This window comes from Oryzias latipes, chromosome 23 (assembly GCF_002234675.1).
Source record: "Oryzias latipes chromosome 23, ASM223467v1".
Classification (NCBI taxonomy): Eukaryota; Metazoa; Chordata; class Actinopteri; order Beloniformes; family Adrianichthyidae; genus Oryzias; species Oryzias latipes.
The window spans coordinates 14,103,289-14,126,659 of NC_019881.2; the positions used below are offsets into that span (position 1 = coordinate 14,103,289).

The 23,371-nt window shown below is 37.9% G+C and overlaps 1 protein-coding gene and 1 long non-coding RNA gene across 13 annotated transcripts in view; one reads left to right on the forward strand and one right to left on the reverse strand.

The window, feature by feature from the left end:
• Positions 1-14,399, forward strand: part of LOC105357086 — a 30,247-nt gene extending 15,848 nt beyond the window's left edge. The window contains exon 3 of the long non-coding RNA XR_002293074.2: positions 13,451-14,399. This is a non-coding gene — a long non-coding RNA (uncharacterized LOC105357086). The remainder of the gene's footprint in view (positions 1-13,450) is intronic.
• LOC101162174 (ELKS/Rab6-interacting/CAST family member 1) overlaps positions 1-23,371 on the reverse strand; it is a 123,194-nt gene that overhangs the window by 29,943 nt on the left and 69,880 nt on the right. For 9 of the 12 annotated variants that reach the window (XM_020714177.2, XM_020714178.2, XM_020714183.2 and 6 more), the window contains 2 exons: positions 8,014-8,161; positions 3,446-3,553 (listed from right to left, as the gene is read on the reverse strand). In XM_020714177.2, the coding sequence (XP_020569836.1) occupies positions 3,446-3,553; positions 8,014-8,161 (256 nt within the window). Of the gene's footprint in view, positions 1-3,197; positions 3,276-3,445; positions 3,554-8,013; positions 8,162-23,371 lie in introns of all 12 variants that reach the window. The other 3 variants (XR_002293072.2, XR_002293073.2, XR_002293071.2) reach the window with 1 other exon arrangement.

Consider the following 23,371-nt stretch of genomic DNA (forward strand, 5'->3'; position numbering starts at 1 on the left):
AACTGTTTTTTTGCTGCAAAAATCTAGCAACAGTCTTTCTCATATTAAAACAAGAACTTTAACATATGCGCTCTTGTCTTTTATTACAGGAATACAGGAACATGAAGTACAGAATATAACTGTGGCTGAATTATTATTGCTTACTGTTTTTGTCACCTTCTAATATTTTTGCAAGTTGGGTAATTTGATGTGTACAACAAAGTACTGTGAAAGCTCTAATACTGTTAGCTGATCTGCTTATCATTTCCTAAATCCTGCTTGTTTGTCTGATTTTTTTGCTGCACATCCAATAATTTCAGAATTTTTTCATATACTTATGACTATTTCTTCACAGTGTCGGGGAGGGAAATATCAGTGTTTGTGTGTTAAAAACATCTCTGCTGCTGAGATGAGCACAAAAAAAATGTTCTCAGATATTGTCCCATAGCAAAAAGCAATCCTAAAGTTATGGGCACCACCCGCTCTTTCATTCTTTTTATTAATTATAGTCTGTTACAAAGTTTGAAAATACAACATAATAATAGAAAAAATACTGTCCTTGCTTTCTGGACTATTGCCGAAAAGCACTGAGGATCATTTACAAGACAAATGAGGATCAGACAGAAAGAACGGAAAGAAATATGGATATATAGTGTGGACCAAAGGAAAAATTGTGTTTTTATCTTGTTTTAAGCAAACAGAAACATAATAGAGGGAAGAAAGTTTTATATTTGAACCATTATCTGAGTATTTGAACATTTTTTAAACTATGATTTTCAGGTTGAAACCATTAATCAATGACATGTTTTTTTGGTTGCACAGCCTGGAATGGTCAACAAATTCAATGTGTGTGGTTAATGAGTCTGCAGCGCTTTCCAGTATCTCTCTGTGCTATAAAACAATCCCAAAGGAGGCATACATTTATACAGCATTGCAGCACGGTGTGTGTTTGTGCAGCTTTATTAGCCTCCCATGCGTCCTGACCAGGTTCCTACTGTACTATGAAGGAACTCCAAAGAGAGGCATTCAGCTGCCTGACCTCACAGGGGAAAAAAAAAAAAATACTGCCACACTTTACCAATTGACATATGCATTTAATACCACGCAGAAAACAAAGAAACTACTAGTTTTTGAATCTGTTTCTTGATAAATATATCAATAAGTTAAGGTAAACCCCCACTGTTCCTTTATTAAAAATCAAGTAATAATTCCATTTATAGGTTTGGTCAAACCATAAGCTGAATAATTTTAGGATTGATTGAGAAACATTTAATTAAATCTTGAACAAACAGTAAAAGTCACTTTTACAACTCCAATTATCAGAGTGTTTTCACACTGGGCTTTTAAGTCTGCGCCAAAATTAATTTCTTTAGAGGCTCCACCTGTTATCACATTCTGATAGAGAAGCAGCAGGAAAACGGAAGTCTTGGTTCACTTGCAAGTAAACACTGGTGTGTTTCAAAGACACATTTAACACTGATTTGTAAAAGAATATGAGAAGTAAGTACCATAAGGTAGAAAGAAAAAATACATTCCACACTAACAAATGTAGGGAAAGGTTGGAAAATCTAGACTTGGTGTAATGAGGAAGTAAAGTAGCTTTTCAATATGTGCTTGTCAAAGGACTTGCAGGATTTGCTAGTTTACAGGTAGTTCGGTCTGCTGTGAGAACACAATGTGAAAGAAAACCACCTTAAGATGTGAAGCCTTGTTGCACTGCCCACCTGTTTTCAATGAATTCAGTCAGAGTACCCTGGTTTGAAAGCCTAATCAGTTGCATTTGTATTGACATTGCAGAATAGATCAACCCTAAGGCTGCTTATAGAAAAGAGAAAAGTTTAAAATAAAACAGGGTTCAAAATTCCTGTTACACCCTCATGTCTCATTCTAAACATGACAACAAAAAACCTTTAAAAGTTGATCATTAGAGGGTCTAATTTGATTTAAGTCACAATAGGATCAATTTTCTCGAACTCAAAACCCACTCACCTGGCAAAAATGTACAATAAATAAATAAATATATGTTATATAACACTGAAAATCCAAAATGCCCTGACATGTTCTTAATAATGGCTAATGTGTGTTGAAACTGCTCTCATGTGTTTCTCTGTAGCCGTTGTCTTTGAAGCATTTCATTCTCCAACTGCTGTACAGAATCCCCTTACAGGAACACTCACAATCGCTCACTGTTAGGATGAAATGTACTATGGCAAATTACCCACCTTACAAGCTCAGAGGAGGGCGTATGTGTGCGTACTCATGGAGACAGAAAGGAAAAGCGATGGCATATGCATACTGTGTGTGTGCCGGTCAGCCTGCGTCTCTCAGCAGGAAGGTGCTACCTCTAATTAATAGGAAGGGTCAAACTTCAGATCCAATAGTGAACCTCTGGGCCTTTATGCATCCTGCTGGGAAATCCCTCTGGAGGAACTGAGCTGCACTGAAAGCAGCATGTGCTACTCATATGTGGAGCTGCCTGAGCGCCGCTCTCTCAGTAAACCCGTACATCCTGTTCATAATGTGAGGCTGGAGTTGCTTTAAGCAATCGCATGTTTCTAAACTTTAAGATTTTTTCCATTTGATAAAAAGCTTTGCGACATCACTTTTTGAACTGAATGAGGCTGAGATGTGAAGTTTTCAAAGGAAATGGTGAAAGTGCGTCTTTTATGCAAGACTATTTCAAAAAAATATATTGACGTGTTTTGCAGTTTTTATGCAAATAATTTACTTTGTCCATTCATAATTTTGAGACGCTGTAAAAACCCATTCTTTTACGTTAGTGGTCTGTCTCAGTTTGGCCAATTTTCAACAACAAAATACAAATAATTCAAGATATTACTGAGTGTGATTTTAAAAAAAGTATTGTGCCAAATAAAAAACATGAAAAATAAAAAACAACTTTTTAACATATACATAAAAAAGCAAGAATTACTACTAGAGTAAATGACAACATGCAAATGAATAGGAAAGTAACCCGCTAAACCAATTTAAGACTTGAATATATTTTTCTACATGCTAATAACAAAGAAAAAAGGAAGTTGAAAGGAAAAAAATGAAGTGAGTTTTCAAGACCAAAAGTCAAAGACTGGATGGAATGCTGATCATGCAAAAGAGAAAAACCGAAAGATCCAAAGCTCATAGATGACAAGAAGTCGGCAAAGACGAGGAACATGAAAAGAACATCCAACCACGAGCTGATCCAGACAAAAGATGCTCACCCTTCTGTACAATATGGCTGTGTGAGGGTGTGAAAGAAGGCATGTGATTGGCTAGGCCCAAATGCCCTCCTCATCGTCCTATTGGTTAGTTTATTCCAGCCGCAGCGTGAGTTCAAAAGGCAGGAAGTGAGTTTGAGATAGTTAGATAGGAAATAACAAGCTGGAGGGGAACAAAACACTGTTTGCTGACGACAAATGCCAAAACTAATTAGAACAGATTAAGCAAACGTTCTTCTGTGAAGTCTCACCTGATCCGGGGAGGGCTTATGATTGTTGGGCTGCTCTGAGTTTGGAGACGCCACCTTCAGATGGTCGTCCTCGTAGTTATCCGCCATCAGCTTCATTCTGTTCTGGGTCTGTGGAGAGACAAACACCATGGAGCGATCTTTAGGGAGGAGGACAGAGACATAAAGTCTACTACTACAGACAATACTTTATGTCAATAGAGATCTACCAGGATAAAAAACAGTGGATTGCAACATTATTTTGGGAGCAATGCATTTTGTGTGTTTGTGCCAAAAAAAACAAACAAACTTGTGTTATCCGGTCAAAGGACTTTGTTTGGATGTGAGTGTGTGGTTGTGTGTCTGTGTTTCTCTGTGCTGAACTGGCAAACCATCCTGGATGTGACCTGCCTTTTTCCAACAGCGGCCAGGAAAGGCTCCGGCACCTCTGTGACCCGAAAAAGAACTTAGCGAGGTTGCGTTTTTTTTCATTTTATTTTGCGGCCAACTGTCTCACGGACTGGTACCGATCCGTGGCCCGGGTCTTGGGTACCACTGCTCTAAAAGAAAATCAAAAGCTTTTTTGTGTTACTTCACCATTAACATTTGACATGATTTAAAAAAAACTCATCTAATTAGGTGCTTTTACTAAAAATAAATATTGTTGCTTATCAGTAATAATGGATCTTAAACTACTTCTGCGACTACTTAAATATCTTTAAAGCTTTAAAGATTTTGTAACAAGAGGTTTAAAACTTTTCAACGAAAAATGAAAGAAAGTGAGCTTTCTTTCTGCTCATAACTGTACTCTCCATGACTTGCCACCTGTCGTGTAGCTAGTTAACACCACAGAAGAAGAACTGGCTTGTTAAGTTCTCACTTAGGGGGGAAGGGGGTCCATGGAGACTAATATTAGACTGTCCTTAGATCACTTCCCACAAACACAGTCACACTTGCAGAAGCAATTAACAGTGTAAAAACCTGTTCATGGTCCTGGTTTCTCACATCTTTGTGCTTCTATTATTTTCATTATTAATACTTTAATACTTTTCTGTCTTCCTGCTTATTTCACACATTGTAGTTTAACTTTAGACTTTCCAGTCCGCAGGGAGGTTTCAGACAGAAAAACAAGGAAGGTTGTAAATCTGAATCTATCAGCCTGAGTCTATCTAAATCCCTTCAGATTTATACTGAGCCCTGCAAGGAGCCGGACTTAAGGAGTCCACACTGTGGCTTTTATGTGTGATCCTATCATAAACTGTCATCAGTTTTTTAAAACCTAAATTAGACATAAAGACTTAAATGGTCCCTACCATGTGCACGTTTGTATTTCTTCAGTAAAAACATCATGTTTCAAGATTTTTAAACAGCCTCTTTAATTCAATGTTCATGTTCTTTTCCTTTTCTCTTTTTTTAATTAACAGCGGCAATACATCTTTTTTTTTAAATAAAATTATTTAAAAAGTCCTCTCTCCTATTGATCGATGTGATGCAGATTGGTTTGGTTCAGTAGGGTCCTGGAAAAAGATAAAGACCGAGCTTGACGGTGCTGAAGTTGCGTTCAGAGGAGAAGAGTGGGCTCAGCTTCAGGAAGTATTTAATGCTTGTTGGCTGCTGGCTGGCTTTTCCCCCTCCTACTCAGCAAAACTAACTAAAACGGACAACCAAAATAAGATTGCCAGAAAACATAAATATGAATCCGAGTCAAAGAGAAGGAGGTGGAGGAAGGTGAGAGGAAACAAAGGAAAAGTGGACGTCCTCGTTTTTCTCTTTGTCCTTTATCTACATCTTTTTCCTTTTCTCTAATTGCCAGGAATGCTGACCTCAGCTCAGTTGCTTCTGTGCCAACTCTCCGTCTCACTTAATCTAATCATCGCACCATTATTTCACTCCTCCTCCTTCATACCTCCTGTCTTCCTCAACCCCTGAATCTACAGCTTTTCTGTAACCCGCTGACAATGGAGAGAATGAAAAACAAATGAGCAGAGTCCAATGAAGGGGGAACTGCTGACTGAGACTTTCTTGCAGAGAAGGAAATTATTTCTTTGTGATAAGGCTCTGGGGAATATTAGATTAGATTATTGTTTGGTCTTGCTCTGCAGTGGTGAATGAGGAAAAAAAATCTACATAGATATCGGTGTAATTATCATTACTGGAAAGTTGCTGAGTCATGGTTGGACGAAAACTCTTCCATCACGTTAAATTATTTCCCCTTTTTTCTCCATCAAGAACAAGGCAGCTGCTGATAAGTGAAGAATTAAAATTGTTAATGAAATGAGTAGGAGTGGGACGCTGCTGGGAATGATTTCATCGTGACAAGTGTCGGCAGGATAATAAATTAGATTAAACTCATTCTTTTTCTCTTGTCAGTGACTTCAGAGGTCATGATAATAAACAAGAGGAGATGAAGAAGTTATTGCAAAAAGAGAGAAATGAATGTCAGCTACAGTTCACAAATAAATTAAAGAGATTTATCCATAAAATGAAGACATCAGTCATAAATAACTACATTTAGGACACTGTTTTAAAGAGGAATGCCATATTTCAGATGTCTCAAGTTTTCGTCAACCTTCATCTCAACATTTTACCCTTAAAAAGGTTTATTTTATTGGAGCTTTTACTTTTTGGTAAATCCTTATTTGTACAATTATTATCTAAAAAAACGAAGTATTGAATTTTAAAGAGGCAGCCATCCAAAGTCACAAAAAGGGACCACATGGGAACCTTCCAGGTGCAGCAGCCCACACGTCTTTAAATGTAAAACATGTCTGTTACTGACATGGCTGGGCCACGTTCTTCTACCCACTCGTCTTCCATTTATTAAAGACTACCAACAATGCTTTTCTTTTTGCTTTTTTATATTTCGAGATCTTTCCCTTTCATCTCTGTCTGTTTTCTTTTTGTCCAATTTCCTTTGACTTGGAGAAAATTAAAAAGAGTCAACTTCATTTACAGTCTTCTGCAGTAGGAGGGTTCCTGCGGGTTCTCTACTTTCTAGTGAAGCTTTTCAAGTTTCCTCCTGCAGATTGTAAAGCTGCATGTTAAATCTAAAGGCGATTTTAAATTATGGGTGTGAGACAGCGGGCTTGTTTGTCCATCTTGTGATGGACAGGTGAACCGTCCAGGAGGAACCTCGTCCTCGCGTCATGATGCCAGTACTCTCAGCACGACAGAAATGAACCTGCAATTAAAGATTTCTGTATTGCTCAACGATAAAAAACAGTCCAATCGTGTTTTTATTGCAATGATGAATTTACCATTTTAAATGAAGTTTTAGCTCCTATATGATCTATTAATTCTCTTTTAAAAAAGTATTAAATAGTAATCATTTTCCTCAGTAAGCCCTTTGTCTTAACAAGGTTCATAAGTAGAAAATCGAACTTTTCCTGAAGCAAAATACAAAAGTTTTGCATTTTAACCCCTTTCACGCCATATGATGCTAATTTGCAATGTACCACTTATTCCAGAACTGCTGCAGAAACTACGCATCACAGAAAAATTATTTTGTTATTTTTATAATCAAAATTTAGGGTTAAAGGAACTTTATTGTTTAAATTCTGTTTAGGCTCCTCTAAAGACAGGTTATCCAGGAGGTAGAGGATTAATGGAACAAAAGAAGATGCAACACAAGTTCCAGTTTAATTTTGTGTTGATAGATTAATTTTGACACTAAAATATGACAGCAGTTTACTGAAATATCTACTAACTCTAACCTGCTCCTGTCTCTTTGCTTATTTTTACTGCAGGTCTGACTTGCAGAAATAGCAGAAACAGTGCTAACAAATCTCATTAAAGCGCTGAAACAAACTATCCAGTACACTGAGTTCATTCTGCCAGTGATGACATAAAAATTCAAACAATCCTCAGGCTTCACTTTTAAATGAACACATTGGATTTATTTTGGGGTTGGCAGAAAAAAAATAAGGGCTATCGCTGTGCATGTTCGACTGGTCCATAAACTACCACAAACCTCCATCCACAATCCTGTTGGATTTCAAGCAAACGCCATTTGATGCAGCAAATTATAAAGCGTGTAGATGTGTTGCCTCACACGAGGACACCAGTGAAGAAAGAAATCCCTCAAATTCCCAGCAGGCTCATCCAGCGAGGAGTTGGTGATTTCATTAGAGCCCGGAGAACCTTAACTGTGTGAGCCTCAGAGCAAGTGTGTGTGAATAAACCCCTGTGTGGAACCACAGAGGAATTTGGTCATGTTTATATCCTTGTTTTTGGCAAGGATGTGTGTGTACATAACAGTGTGTGAACTCTGTTAACATCTTTTCATGCCAAAAAGTGACTTTTGAGGATTTGTGTGCTGGTGTGCAAATCTGACAAATATTTCAAATTCAACAAAAACAATTGACCACAGAGAGTTTTTTGTGTTGCAAAATGGTGTGTAGAAGTGAAAAGAGGACCTTAATCTTAAGACTGGATACTTCAAGTCATATTTAGAGATGGTTTCTCTTTGTCTTTGAATTTCCTCCTTTCATTTATCCCTTTTTAATTAAGCCCCTACATTCAATCTCTTTTATGGTTTAATTACAGGCACCTCCTTCATGATTACATTTCATTAAGCTTACATGAAGCCTTACCTGCTGTTTCAGCTGCTGAACCAGACTGTCCTTTTCTCGTTTCAGAACTGCTACCTCCTCCTGAGTTTTCTTCTTTTTGGATGAGGACAGCTCAAGGAGGGCGATGTTTGCATCTTTCTCACTTATAGCAGCCAGAAGGGTCTCCTGCCTGGATAGAAATAAACAAAAACTTAGCTAAAAATTGAAGAAAAAAAACATGCAAAAATATATATGTAAAAGTGGCTTAAATAAACCTAAAGCCTTAGTCATATGTACTCATACGGAGGCTGACCAGTATTGCAGGTTTTTGAATCGTTCAAGCCCGTGGAGGGTCGTAGAGAGGAGCGGCCACATCTCAAAGGGAGTGCAGGTGTGTATTGTAGTAAAGGATGAACAGGGCTAACAGGACCCATTAAAATCCGCATGGCGTGGCCCCGTCTCACCTTCTTTACCCTTACCTTTACATGTTGTTTAGGTGTTTGCTACGACTGTCGCCAGCAGCAGGCCCATAGCAAAAATGTACAAGAACCTTTTTACTCTACGGGCTCACCAAGCGATCTACAATCGTAAATCTCATGTGGGCCACCTGTGTGTCCGTATCCACCCGTAAGGGTAGTTGTGACTAAGGCAAAATAAATACTTAAAAACATTCCTAACTCTATATGGCAGTCATTGTATTAGATATGCAGATAGAGGGAAACTAAAAAAAAAGACATGTTAACAAAAAAATAAATAAATAAGCATTTGCTTCTTGATTGTTTTGCGTTTTTCAGTCCTTAAGTCTTCGGGTAAATATGATAGGATAAATGATTTAAATCAATAAAACGGTTTACGTCTTCACTACAGTACATACAAGGAAAATAAGCCCAGTTTAACAACATTTTAGCTGTCTGCAACTATCTTTACCTCAACTTTTTCCTCCTGCCTTGTTTGGGAAGCTAACAGATGGCCAACATTCCTTGTGGTTGGAACACAACAAGCTGGATTCAAATCATCCCATCGGCCACATATCAGGCTGAGCTGACATGCAGGGTTGATTCTCAGAATCAACATCGTTTTAATCTAAACCACCACAAATGTATCCCAGTCTCACATGTAAATACTCATATTACCTAAAAATGCCAGCATGAAAATCATTTAAAGACTTCAAAACAACAATATTGCCTACTATAGATCCACTGTAATCCTTGTTTGAGCTGTTTTCAAAGCGTTCCCAGTGGTCTTTTAATTAGTATTATGCTGTTTTTAGCCAAAATCAAAAAATCTGTGTTATTTTCTAGGACTTAGTTTCTGCAGAGTAGCGCAATTCATTAGATATTTGCCTCTGACTTGTGGTTGGGACCGTTGGCATGGCACAACCTGGCCCCCTTCCCGTCACCTATAACTGAACTCTCTGTTCCATCATCAGAAAAATTCCACAAGAACATGTTAAAAAAACAACAACACAATTTTCATCGGAATAGGTCTTTAAATGTGCCTTTTTATGCTAAATGTACAATCTGCCACCAAGTAGCAACACTTTGGCGCCTGGATTGAAGCTCTTAACAAAAGAAATTGGAGCCTATGCAGCGCCTCAAGTTATCACTAGGTGCTTGTTGCAACATCAAATTAGTCCTAAGTAGTCACTCTATCAATTCCCTGGTCTAAAAGGACTTACTGGGTACCTTCCAACGACTGGCAGGTTTGTTTTCTATTTGGCAACTTTCGTAAAGGTCAGGTTTTAGTGATGTCATATCCTGGGAATATGGGGATGACCGTAGGCAGTTAGAAGTTTGATCTAAGCTCCAATGTCTCAGAAATGTCACTCCTTCCCTGATGTGTCGGATGACATTTTAGCATCATGTGAAAGATCACATTAGGCAGAGGCGGTCATTATATCATGATTTTTGTTTACACATTTGTAGAAATCCACATTGATGGGAAACATTTGATCATTTTAAATGTCGCTCCATCGTTGTTTATTCTCTTACCTTAGCACACAAACACACAAAGATGCAACAATGCAGCTAAGAATGCATCGACGTGTGATAGAAGATAGGTTTTACGAGGACACACATAATTCTTGGTCAACCTCACTGACCAGTCTTTTAAAGAGCAGATTTTACATCTTTGCATGTGAACCACAATAATCCTTTCGGGAGGAGGGCTGGAGGGGGCCGAGTCCCGGTTTGGTACTTCAGCCAAACGGTCACAGTCAGCCTCCTCCATGATTATCAGGCAAAGAGATTAACATTACCAGATAAAAGACAGGAACTGCATTTGAGGTGGTATCAAGAGTGAAAACAGACAAGAACGTACAGACCAGTGCAGCCAGAATTATCAAAAACTTATACTATTTGAGCCATAAACTTGAACAATCATCTTTGGATCTATTTTAAAAGTGTTCCTAGTGGTGTTTTAATTATGATTTTTCAGCCACAATTTAAAAAAGAGGTTGTTTTTAGGTCATAATTTCTGCAGAGCAGCAGTAGTTAATTAAAAATTTGCCTTTGAGTTGTGCACAGGACCAATGGTGTAGAGCACGAGCAATATCAGAGCCATCCAGCCGTACAATTTGGAGCCAGATGCCAGATGCCTTGTCTTTTCCAACAGAATTTTTTGTCTTCTCCTGGTTCTCAACGATTTGAATACAGAAATACTTAGTAATGCAATTTTAAGAGGAATTATAAATGTCCTCCATCATGAGAAAAATGCCACAAGATCATTTTAACACAAAAAACCTGATTTTCATCAGGGTGGGTCTTTAATATTTAGAGGTAAAGGATAGGAATTAAATTTAAGGTGGTATCAAAGGAGCAATAACAGAAAAGAACATACAGACCAGTGCAGCCAAAGCTGTTGCTGCAACCACAGTTCAAAAAACCATCAAAACGTACGTTATTTAGACCTAAAATGAAAAAATTTAGTTTGTAATCAGTTTATTACACACTTTTTCCACACTTTCAGACAAATCAGACAGTGTTGCAGTTTTTCCCTGTTCTGTTTCACACAAACTCACTTTTTCTGTTTCACATGCACGCAGAGAAGCTAATGGAACATTATTCCTGTTGAAGGTTACGGCGAGTCTAGTTTTATGCTATATCTGAGAGTTACCTGCCAACACATGGCACTTATAAATCTTCAGTGATAAATTTATATTTGTTCCAGATGCACTCGTCTCAGTTTGGGCCTCTCTGTGATTCTCCCTTCATCCTTGTCAGACACTCTCGCACAGGCTCTTAAAGCACTCTGGTCGGCCTCCTCAGCTTGCAAAGCCAAACACGTGCTTGTGACAAGTGCTGGATGTCGCAACTGTAGCTTTATAATCAGTAGGAAACTCTTTAAAGTGCAGCACTCCTTTGCTAAATCTTTAGATAATTCTACTGTCAGACGGAGCCTAAAACACAACCCACTCGCAGCACTGCCGGCAGTGTGCTGTTATCTTGAGGAATAGAGAAAACAGAGCCAGCAATGCCGGCAGAAAGGTTCCCAGTGGATCTGCAGCATTGGATCTGCGACTCTCTTTTCAAGTGTTTCTGCAGCGATGTTTGGAGCAAAGTATAATAAAGTCGATGAACAGTAACTGAAGAATAATGGCTTGTTGAAAATGTTAGCTCTCAAACTCATGAATTTAGTAATATTTTGACTTGAAATTCTGCTCCTGCTTTGCACAAAAAGATCTTTGCTAGCACTAATTTGAACGTGTGTCTAAATTTCCGACTAAATTGTTCATGCATGTTTTTTAACTCATTTTATTCATGCTTCACTTTAAATCAAACCGAGACAAGTGGCTTTTTCTTAAACGGAGGAGGAAGAGCTAATGTAGCAACTAAAAGTAAATGTCAGAAAAAGCACATTAAACATGTAGAGTGGATAATAAAACTCAGGACCCACATTAAAAAGCCCCATTAAAGCACAACTGCTGCGGTGGAGAAGCATGGTTAAAGGGATTAGACTTCTGCAATGTTTGATTTAGGCCTCTGCAAGATATAACTACCAGCCTCAGACCACAGCACCTGTGGGTGCTTTGTTTGCCATGTGGTGAAAACACAATCAATCTCTCTGCTTGAAAATAATGTACAATTCATCTGGCACTCTCATGAGGTCTACGACAGTAGCAAGGGTTTTGCACGTGACTTTTCTATTCTGCACAGACTCAATCATGATTTATGCTAACGTGCCAGATTGACTCAGAGTCAGGAAAACGATCAGTCTGAAAACAGAAAAACTGTACTTTTACAGTTTGTGTCCTAAAACGCTCCTAAATGGTTGAGGAATTAGTGATACTCCCCTAAAAATAGAAACCAGCATCAAAACTGAGGGGATGTGATGATAATCTACTTTTACTCATACTACTTTAGCCTAAAACGATGACACAACTTCTTTTATATGTCGGCTGACAAATCTGCTGTTGCACTTAAATGTTAGAAGTCATCCTCGCTTCAGAGTTTGTTACAATTTACATTTTTCAAAGGCAAATTAAGGCAAAAAAGAGTACAGTTTAAGCACATTTAATGCTGACCAATCACATCAGAAACAGTCAAATCACTACGTTTAAAGCCCATTCCGATAAAAATGTTGTTTTTGGTGTTTCTAACATGTCCTTGTGGCATTTGTCTGATGATGGAGGTCATATATTAAGTACATTAAGCTCAAAATTGCATTTCTTTATTCAAATTGTTGTGAATCAGGAGCAGACCAAAAAAAATGAGCTTATTTGTGATGTGAAATGTTCTGGGAAAAAGCAACTCAGCATTGTAGAGCAGGTGAGGGGTGGGGTTGCTTCGTGCCACCTGCCCCGCCCATAATTTAGAGGTGAATTTCTAAAGAACAACTGGTGCTCTGCAGAAACTATGTCCTAGAAAATCAATGACACAGGCTTTTTGATTTTGTCTAAAAAGAGCATAATTATAATGGAAAGCGAAGTAAATCTTTAAACTGTAATTTACTTTTTGAATTTTTGTTTTAGACAAATTTATTTAAATGAAGAAAAGGAAACGTTGTATTGTAACTTATTAAATCATTCTATCATTCGGCAATATAAATAAATCATTATGACATAAACAAAGAAACAAAAAAAATCATTTTGAGATTATACATATAAACTTGACAAATGTTGTTATGCTGAATGATTTCCTGCAGTTGGATGTTTAAGAATGAGTCTACATACTGTTACATTCTGCTTTTCATGAGGTTTACCAAAAGGATTTGGAGAATTGGCAATTGGCTGGAAAATGTCTCTAACAATCTGTTATAAAGTGGAGCTCAGTAAAGCCTTTACGTGTTTATACGAACATTTTACAAGTCATTGACAATTTAACAGGTTTCCAACTCCACGCTGACTTGCTTTGAGCTCACTTAGAGCTTCTGGCTCACCTTTATCTATAAATATGTGTCACCTGCTCTGCCTTTCTCATCTCTTTCTGTTCCATTTCCCCCTGTCCTTCATCACTCCTATCTCTCCTCTTCTCCCTCACAGTCTGTTCAGAGGATGGGAGGAATTTTTCCGTCATTCAGAGGACGTGTGCCATGATGTCATTGCCGTGGCGACAAGGCAGACAGTAAGCAGATATACACAAATGCACCAGGCACCTGACCTCAACCCCATAAAGAAAAACACACATGCAGGGCCCCTCTCCTTCCTAAAACCACTTCAGGCCTCTCACTTTATCAGAAACACTAATGCCTGGTCTTAGATCACACATTTTTACAAACACACACACACTACAGCAGCAGTGACGTGCGGTGGGATTAATGGCTGGTGAGGCACTGACGTCATCAGTCAGATTTACAAACATATGAACCATACTGAGAAACTTCCCTGAATCAGTTCTTCATCTTTTATACTTTTGTAAATTTTCCCGTGAATTTTGGAACCAATTAGAATGCTTTGTAAACAGCAAATTAAACTGTAACATTGTTTTAAATTTGAAACAAATAGTCGCATATTTTAATTCGGATGTTAAAAAAGTAGAAAAAAGTATTAATTTGTTACTTCTCGATTCCAAATTTTACATTCATAAGTGCAGAATAAAAAAAAAAACAACTCCCAATTTCACCATATTTAAGATCGAGTTGCTCCAGTTTTACGACTATATTAAAAAAAATTAACACACCCAAAACAAGTAAGACTGAAACAATTTGTGCTTTTTTGTTTGATAAGTAATCCCCTCTAAGAAAACTTTGTATTGTAAATATTATTATTATCTTGTAATCCCCTTTTATATATTTTAAGATACTTTATTTGTCTATCAGCAAATTCTATTTTGGATATATTTCTGATAATTTTATTTTATATTTTTTACTTGAGATGATTCAATAAGTTTGGATTGATGACATTGACTACCACTGCTGATGCTATCTGATTCATTCATTGATGCTGGATTTTGTATGTTAATACTTTGTTCAATAAAGTTGGAAAAAAAACATACTGAGTAACTTATTCACCATTTGATTGACAACAGTTAACGTGTTTTGTTTAAAATATCATTTCAACATGTTTTTTTTTCATATACAAACTGCAGCATAGAAAAAGCACAAACCTTATTATCATCTTACCTTTACTTGTAAGTAAAGTCCATACGCTGCTCCTTCTGAAGAAAATGACTTGCCGCTTGCTATCACTTCTTCTAGTATTTTTTAGCGTCATAATCTCAGGGCTCACCGGCGCCCCCTATCATGAGGCACGAGAATGTCTGGCCTCACCCAGCGGCTTTTTTGCCGGCGTTTAGCGCTCAGCACAAGAAACACGTCCCTCACATACAGTTATTTATAAAAACAAACACTGTACATCATATACATCTGCTAAATTATGTAAACTCAGCTCATATAGTACAAGTGACTGAACCGACACACAGAGAGACAGCAGTACCGTCTGACTGCATAGGTATTGCGCAATCCAAGGTGAGGCTCAGCGGGCTGGTGCCTCATCGCACGTCACTTAGTATCTGAACGGCAAATGCGGATATTCAGCGATTTTCAAAAGAAAAAACACCCAAAAATGTTACATTTAAATGCAAAATGACTGCAAAGCACAAATTACTGATTAAATATAATAATTTAATTTATTTTTTCTCTTTTCTTCCCATAATGACAGGTGAGGCACAGCCTCACCTGCCTCTCCTGACTGCACGTCACTGTACAGCAGCCTCCTGTATGTACTATACTGTCTTATCTCTTCCATGCCAATATTTTGTGTGTTCATGCATGTGTGTCGGCCTTTTGTTCTTTTTCTGTTCACACACCCATTTGGAGCCTTTTTGTATTTGAAGTATAAAGGAAAATGTGTGTGTGTCTTTTCCTGTGTGTGTGTGTGAGAAATACATTTAGAACTAAACCTAAACAAACACAAAGCTATTTTTCTAAATTCTCCGACCCAACAAAAAGGTTTCCCATTGTTTTTTGTGACACCGGCCACTCGGGTTACACATGAGGCTGCTCCTGGGATGCCAGAGTTTACTCTTTAACCTCTTTACTATATGTTAGATGTCACAAAAGGGAGAGAGGTTAAACCTGAGCAAAAAAAATCTAAAAATGTTTTCATGGCATAAAGATTTGACATGTTTTCATTTAAACTTTCACAGATCAATACTTGGTTTTCATGTCCCTAAAATCTGAGAATGAAATGGGCTGGTGACAAAAACATCGTAATTATTTGTGTTGTGTTGTGAGATCACAACAGCCCATACTCAAAAACAAAAATTTCAGTGGAGGGGGACTTTAATTGAGTCAAATTAAACTATATCATTAAAAAAAAAATTTCAAAATGAAATAAATTTATTACAGTTGATATTGGAAAATACAATTTGGATTAAGGCACTGTAGGTTTATTTTACTGTAACCTAAAAACGACCAAATGCATCACAGCGGACAACACACATATGATGCAGCAAACAAATGATCAATGTGTGGAAACACTTTGAATTTAGCAAAGACATGTGAACATACAGTGTAGTAGAATTTTCTAATAATGTTCCATTCCAAATTATTTGATGTGAAAAAACAGCAGTGGGGTCAACTTTATGGAACTAATATGTGAATGGATTTAACATTAAGTCTTGTTTACTTGTTTGTTTGTACACATATTTAATTTCCACTTGATTATCTTGCAAGAAAAATAAGGAATCTGGAAAACTTTGTGGCACACTTGGGCTTAATATGTCCTGGATCAATTTTAAGTCAGGGAATCGGATCGTTCAAATTGTGATATAAATCATTTACAGATAAATGCATTCAAGAATTAATTTTGACTGTAAATACAACTGTTGACAGGGCGTTTTTTGAAAAAAAATTTAATTGATCATTGTACGGAAGCACTTGATAAATGCAGGAAATGTACATCTTTCTTTCTTTCCAAGTTTCTTTTTCTCCTCTACTAATTTTAGCTTGTACATCTTCATCCTCACTTGCAATCTTTCCTCTTGAACAGTCTTCTCTGCATTGTTTTTTTCAATTACTTTTTCAAATATAAATTCAATTGAATCGGTTAATTCAAAAGGGGCCCAAGTCCAAGAGGTTTGTTTTTCCAGGAAATTATTTTAATTGCATAGCTTAAAGGGAGGCTACACCAACTAATTAATACTTTACCCAGATTTAGCACCAGTTCCTAGCTTACAAATGCTATAATATGAAGCACCTCACTTTTATAATTTCAGAGGACTAGCAAACTAAAGTCTCTGGACTTGAACCATTCTTGAATTAAACAGGGGTGCTGCCATATTGGATAACTAGTGCTGCCATCTACGGGATAAAGCTAAACCCATGCAAGAGAAGCCCAAGTCCAGGAATTTTAGACTTAATGCATTTTAATTGTCAAGCATAGTCAATATATTACATCAGACTTGAGACTTTTTTGCACATGATCAGATAGAATTCAAAAATGACTTTCTATGAGTCTGGAACATAAAAAGCACAAAAGGAGAGAAAGATTGACAAGAAAGATTTACATAAATCCAACCAACGCAGGGTTTAATTAAAAAAATAAATACAGTGGTACAGTTCAGCAAAAAGACAGTCAACTTCCAGAAAAGGCTCTTAGTTTGCTGAAAAATAACATGATTTTCTTCCGCTCTTGCTTTCTGTGACAGACCTTACACAAATGGGTAAAAATACCTATCCCTGATTTGCTGTTGAGGACTGTCCAATACTTGCTCATGAAAATTTAAAATGTGGCTACACTTCCTCTGTGTGTCTTTGCTGTTCTCTGCACCCCCTCGTCTATATTACCCAGAGAGCCCCTGTGTCTCCAGAGTGAAATCTTGCAGGGAAGTATTTCTCGCCCAGTTGACAGCTTCTGTCCTGCAGCAGACAACCAGCGAGCAGCGCGCCTCCGCGCTTTAATCTGCCCCGAGCTGGCTCCCTTTCTTTCTCTGCCTTCCACAGCTCACAGACCCACACAGCAGGAATTTAATTTATACTACAAAATGTTTATCTGACACAGTGCAAAAGGTTCTTTTAAGGTGAGGCGTTGCACCGCTTTGCTTCCTGTACTCAGAATATACTCCCACTCAGACCCCCTCCTTCACTCACACACACACATGCTGTTTTATTACCTTACAAGAGAAAACACAGAGCGATGCCGACGTCTGAGTGGATTTTAAGGAACATTTGTTATTGCTGGCCTGCCATGTGAGCTGCATCAAAGTGAAGACAGCCAATAAAACTTTGCTTTATGGTAAACTATTTGCTGAGACTGAGAGCTACAACAACGCTGCACTCACTTGGAACAACAGCTGTTAGAGAGAAAATGACTGTCACTTAACAATTTAGTCAAATGGATACAAAACTTTAAACACTTAGGCTATATTCACATCGCCCTCGGCAACACGCGTTCACGTGACCACTTGTAATGAAACGTTGATGTAAACGCACATAAATGCGTGTTTTGGGCTTCTGCGTTCTAAACTCTTTCGTAAACATGTAGCCAGCCGCGCTTTTCAGACCGTTTTCGGGCTCTAAGTACAAAAGCATTGAATGCGCAATAAAAGTTAAATCAGGTCGAACTTTGACCAATCAGAGACTTGGATTTGGTAGTGACGTATGGATGGCATCCCACTTAAGTCATGAAAGTGCCAAAGTCTCTCTTCCGCACTCGTCCACCCACTTGCGTGGATCGAGCCCGTTTTCAGTGGTAGGGGTGTGGCCTTCTAAAGTGCTCACTCCTGATTGAGAGAGTGGTGGCCATAGAAATGTAGATGGGCCAATCACAGCTTACTAAGGACATGTGGTTCCAACATGGCGAAGGAAATATCGTGGAAAAATGGCGACTGAATTGACTTCATTTGATTGGAACTGGAAGCAAGGCGTCCAGTTATATTAAAAAGGCAATAGGTCCAAGCAGGCCTCTGGCTCAAAACTGTAGGGCTGGATTGATCCAATATTGCTCACTATTATTTTTGCACCGATAATGCTAGCTTGAGGCTATGAGCTCGCGTGTGAGCGCGCAAACAGTCCCCTCAGCGACAGGGAGGGGGCAGGGTTGCTGCCCACAAACCAGAATTGTATTTTTAGGCATAAAATATGTCTTAAAAAAGACAAAGGCTTTTTGATTTTGGTTAAAAACTGTTCAATCATAACTAAAAGACTACTGGGAATGATTTTACAAAAGAAAAATAAATATGTTTGGAGTGGGACTTTAAGTGAACAAAATTGAGCAATGTGTGTTGTGTGCACTTAACGTTTAGCAAGTTTTAAGTTCACAGCACTTCAAACGATGCCTGAATGAATGAAAATGACACTTTATTTAACTCCAAAGAACAAAACAGTCTAAAAAACCCGAAAGGCCTGATTTTTGTTTGGAGCTGTCATGTCAAAGAAAAAAAAAAATTCTTTGTTAAAAGGCTTTTTTATGTATCCTTTTTATTTATCCTAGGAACAGAACGGTGGTTACCAAAACAGAAATTTGACTTAATTGTGAAGTCTGCAAACTAGGAAGGGTAAAAAACTTTGAATATCGTCATTTAGATATAAAGATAGAGACATTTACAGTTCTTTAAAGCAGCCTGATCATGCTCTATAACCAAAAAACACACTTGATCTCTCTTGTCTGTGGCTGTTACAATAATGCAAGTGTGCCAGAGACACTGGGTATGAATGATTTAGCATGGAGCCAGACGATAGGGCCATCAGACAGGAGTGTTAGGGAAATAGGTTAAAGCTGGTGCACTGGATATCTGTGTGCATTTGTGTGTTTTAAAAAATCTGAGAGGGAGAGAAAAGCTCCCCTCAAGGAGCTGTTGTACATCAGAGAGGCTTAGAAAAAGATGGCGAGGAGGCTCTTTCACACACACACACACACACACACACACACACACGCACGCACAAACAGTTTTGACAGGGAAGGGAATAAAATAACTGGAAGATTTGGAGAGAAAACAAATCAAAGAGACATGAAGGGGGAGGGAAGCTGAGGAAAGCTGGAGAAGGAGAGACAAAGAGGAGAGATGAGGAAGAGGGCAGGTGGGACTGCTGCGTGACAGAATGAGGATCTGTTCTTGACACGTTTCCCCTTTTTCCTCACTTCCTTTCTTCTCCTGAAAAAACTTCTATCGCATTTTCACCTATTCCTTTTTCTTCCTCGTCTCTCAAACACACATTTGTTTAAAATCCCTCACTGAGACTAATAGAAAAAGTGTAGAAATGCGTTATGCATGGTATTCTGTTTCCATGAGACCACACACAAACTGGGAAGTGTGAGAAAAGATGAGCTTCTACCCTACTCTGGTTTTACACGAGTTAATTCATTTTTACGCTTTGTTACTGACACCAAGACATCTGCTAACAATCTGTCAGAACTTGTGGCACACCAACCACTGATGGCAGTGGACATCTGTGATGCCAAATGTCCAGGATTTTGTCGTTTTTAAAGACTCTCTATAAGCTCCTTAATTTCAATTTGTTCTTCATTTCATAAAGTAACTCCATTCCATAATTTTTTTTTCTTTTTAGCTCTCTGTATCTTTGGTGCAATTTTTGCTTTTTTGGATATGGATCTAAGGAATGTGGCATTTCAGTTGAGGGAGACTTCCGTCAAGAATTAGATCCCATGTGGGGGTGTTGCTGCATAAGCACTGATGTTCTTTTTAAAGAACCTTGACCTTAAATCCAAGTAGCATAAGGAACAAGGGGCAACCGCATTACATTAGAAAATAATTTGCCATACACTTAAGGGACAATGCCCCACCAGGTATCCATTATCAGAAATGAATGGAGGATGCTACCGCAAAGTCCGTTCATTTCTGATAATTGCCACCTCAAAGGGCATCATTCTGCTAACACCATATTCACTTACAAAAGAAATAGGAAAATGTTAATAATTAAACAAACAAATACATAAATATTACATTTATCATTAGTAATTTATTGCTATTATTTTTGGGTTTCATTTTTTTTCACAAAAAGTGGACAATTTGATACACGTTGTCATGGTAATGGCTACCGAGCCTGCACCACCCTCGCTCTGCAGCAGTGAAGGAAAGTGGTATATACACTTAATGTAGTGTTAAATGGTACTAACCCTCATTTACTACTTGTTTTTGTCAAGAAACAGAGTTCACTAGAAATTTCCTGGATCACTTTCAGTGCAAGAAATATCCACGATTAATTCTTCTCATTAAATGTGTGTCAACAAAAAATGTATTTCATTAAATGATACTAAGAAAATGAATTATAAACACGTATTAACTCTCTATCAAACAACAGACACAAAATATTTAAAATCAGAGGCAACACCGCGGTGGATGGTCACATTTGATAGAGAAACTTCTTAGGTGTTCCTTAATGGCCACTCTGCAGCCAATCAGACTAGAGTCTTCACCTGCACCATGGTAATAGTCATGATTATAGATTACTGCTTTATTGTGACTGCATCTACGTTTTTAATGTCATTCCAAATTACAAATGTCTTTAAATAAAAACAACAAGGCAACCGCCAAACAAAGACTTAGAAAAACTAAAATATCAATGAGATTCTGTGCTTTACAATACAATAACCTGTTTAATGGTTTGAAATGCAATACACAAAATTAACACCTGAAAAGGCAAAATAAATAAATACATAAGAATTTTTTTATTTAACCAAAAGGAATAGAATTCCAGTAAACCCAATGAGCGCCTAAAGCTGAATCATGACACTTTTATTCTTCCTTTTTGATCTGCTTAAGATCAATGGGTGAAAAAGATTTTGAAAAAAGAAGCCAACACTGTTGTTTTTCTAATATGGCTTTCAACTGCAGCGGACCTTTTATCTCCTCTCCACAAGTGAGAGGGGAATAAAAAAATCAAAAGGGGACACAAAAAAAAAGCGAAGCAGCGTACGAGACAAAGGGGCAGCAGCCGCTTTTACAGAGAGCGAGACAGAAAAAAAAGGCGACATAACTTGAGCTTGTAAGGCTAAGTGTCAGATCTCCTGGCGCTTTTTTTTCGTCATCTTAAGCCTTAAAAAATGTTTTACTAACACACACACACACACGCATACACACACACACACACAGATGAGCTCTGGCGCGCTGAAGATTTGGATTAAACTCATTGCTGTACGGATCAAAGCCTGTCTCTTTGGTGTGCTGCCACAAGCTTGTATACATGAATTTGTGTAGGAAGATGCTTTTTTTTTGGTCTCCCTATGTTCTTATGACTCTGTGTGAGTTTATATCTCCAGGCACTCCTGAAGCAATGAAAGCTTCATAGCAATCAAGCCATTCCATCTGGTTTTTAAGTGTCTAGTTTTGGAGATTTTTTTTGGGAAGCATGCACCTTTTTTGTTGGCGATGGAAAAGCGTATGAGGTTTTAGTGTGTTTGCGTGCGCCCTCCACGTAGCCATGCTGTCGCTTCTAAAAAGCAGAGATGTCATTTTCCTCACCGGGCCGCTGAAAACAGGATCTTTCACTCCGCAGATGAAGCCACATTCATCATAGAACAGTTTCTGTATGTAGTGACAGGTATGACGACACAGAGAGAGGGAACAGGTAGAAATCCAGCCTGCCAGACGGCATGCAGGTTGTAACAGCATTCCTAAACAAATGTGGGTGTATACAGGAGTTTTGGAAAGGAGAGTATGGATAACCCATGAGAAAGGAGGATGAAGAGAGGAATGGGATTACAGATGGAAGGATGCAGGGAGATGCGACGACAGCAATGAAGAAAAGGATGCTGGGAAGCCTGCGTGGGGAGAGTTTAAGAGTTACAAAAAACTTGGTTGGAAGGTAAAGCGGAGAACAGAGCAACTCTGGAGAAATAAAGGGAATTTATAGGAAAAACCTTGAGGTTTAAGTCAATCTGCCCACAGCAGGAAGCACATGTCCACATGCTTTCTGTCAGTGAGGAAGCTCAAATTACAGTTATAATTACTTTTTTTCCCCCCACAAAACATGAAGTAAGCCTTTACAAGTAAATTATTATTTTCCTAAAAGGAGAAAACAGGGCTTAAAATTGATAGTTGGATGGAATAAATCTGATCATCTTCTTACATTAAAAGTATTTTGCTTTTGCTGCCCAAGAAATTATGTATCTTCAATTCGGCAACTTTAGAAAAAAGACAAATAGCTATTAATCAGATAATGTAAAAACCACACAATTATAACTTTTTTTAAATATTAACTCCAGCAGTAACCCATACATTTACTGAGATGCTCCAAAACCTTCACAAAATAAATCTTGTCTTGTGTTTCCAGGTATGAATGTTTCAAAATAGCCAACTACCTACAGAAGTTCAGTGTCAAATTGATTCATTCCTGTCGTAAAAAGTTAAAGAAACTGCATTAAGTCTTTTAAACAGAGCTTAACAGTGGTCCTGTGGTTCACCGCTGTTTCGCAGATTTCTTTATACAATTGTGCAGGTTTTTTCCTTTTTGGGTTTGTATGTTCTGCGACCTGATTGGCTGTAGACCATGTCAGTCCCCTGTGCCGTGACCCCTGTACAGAATGCGTGCAATTTGTCATATTTACATAAATCTTTGATTACAATCAGATAGCTTTTTTATCATTTAATACGAAACTTTTTTTTCTACGGAAGTTTGAACTTTGAGAGTTGTAACAAAAGCGAAAAGTGTAATAATGTCTGAGAAAAGAGTTTAAAGTATGCAGTGAGGGGTTTTACTGCCTTAAAAACATCTATAATCCCACTAACTCCCAGAATAAACAAGGAACCACTTCATATGTTCACTATATTTACCACAGAAAAAAACATTTCTTGCAACTCTTTTTACAAACAGAAGTATTGTTTGATGACTACATTTTGTTCGTCTTCTCTGGTGTTGATTCATAAATCAAGTTTTAAGTGTAAACTAACATTTTTATAAGTGTTTAGCTTGCTTAGCTAAAAACCTTGCACATGTATGCAGGTTTATGTAGACTAACAGATGGATAAGGAAATCTAAAGAAAATAAAAAGCGTCCACCATCT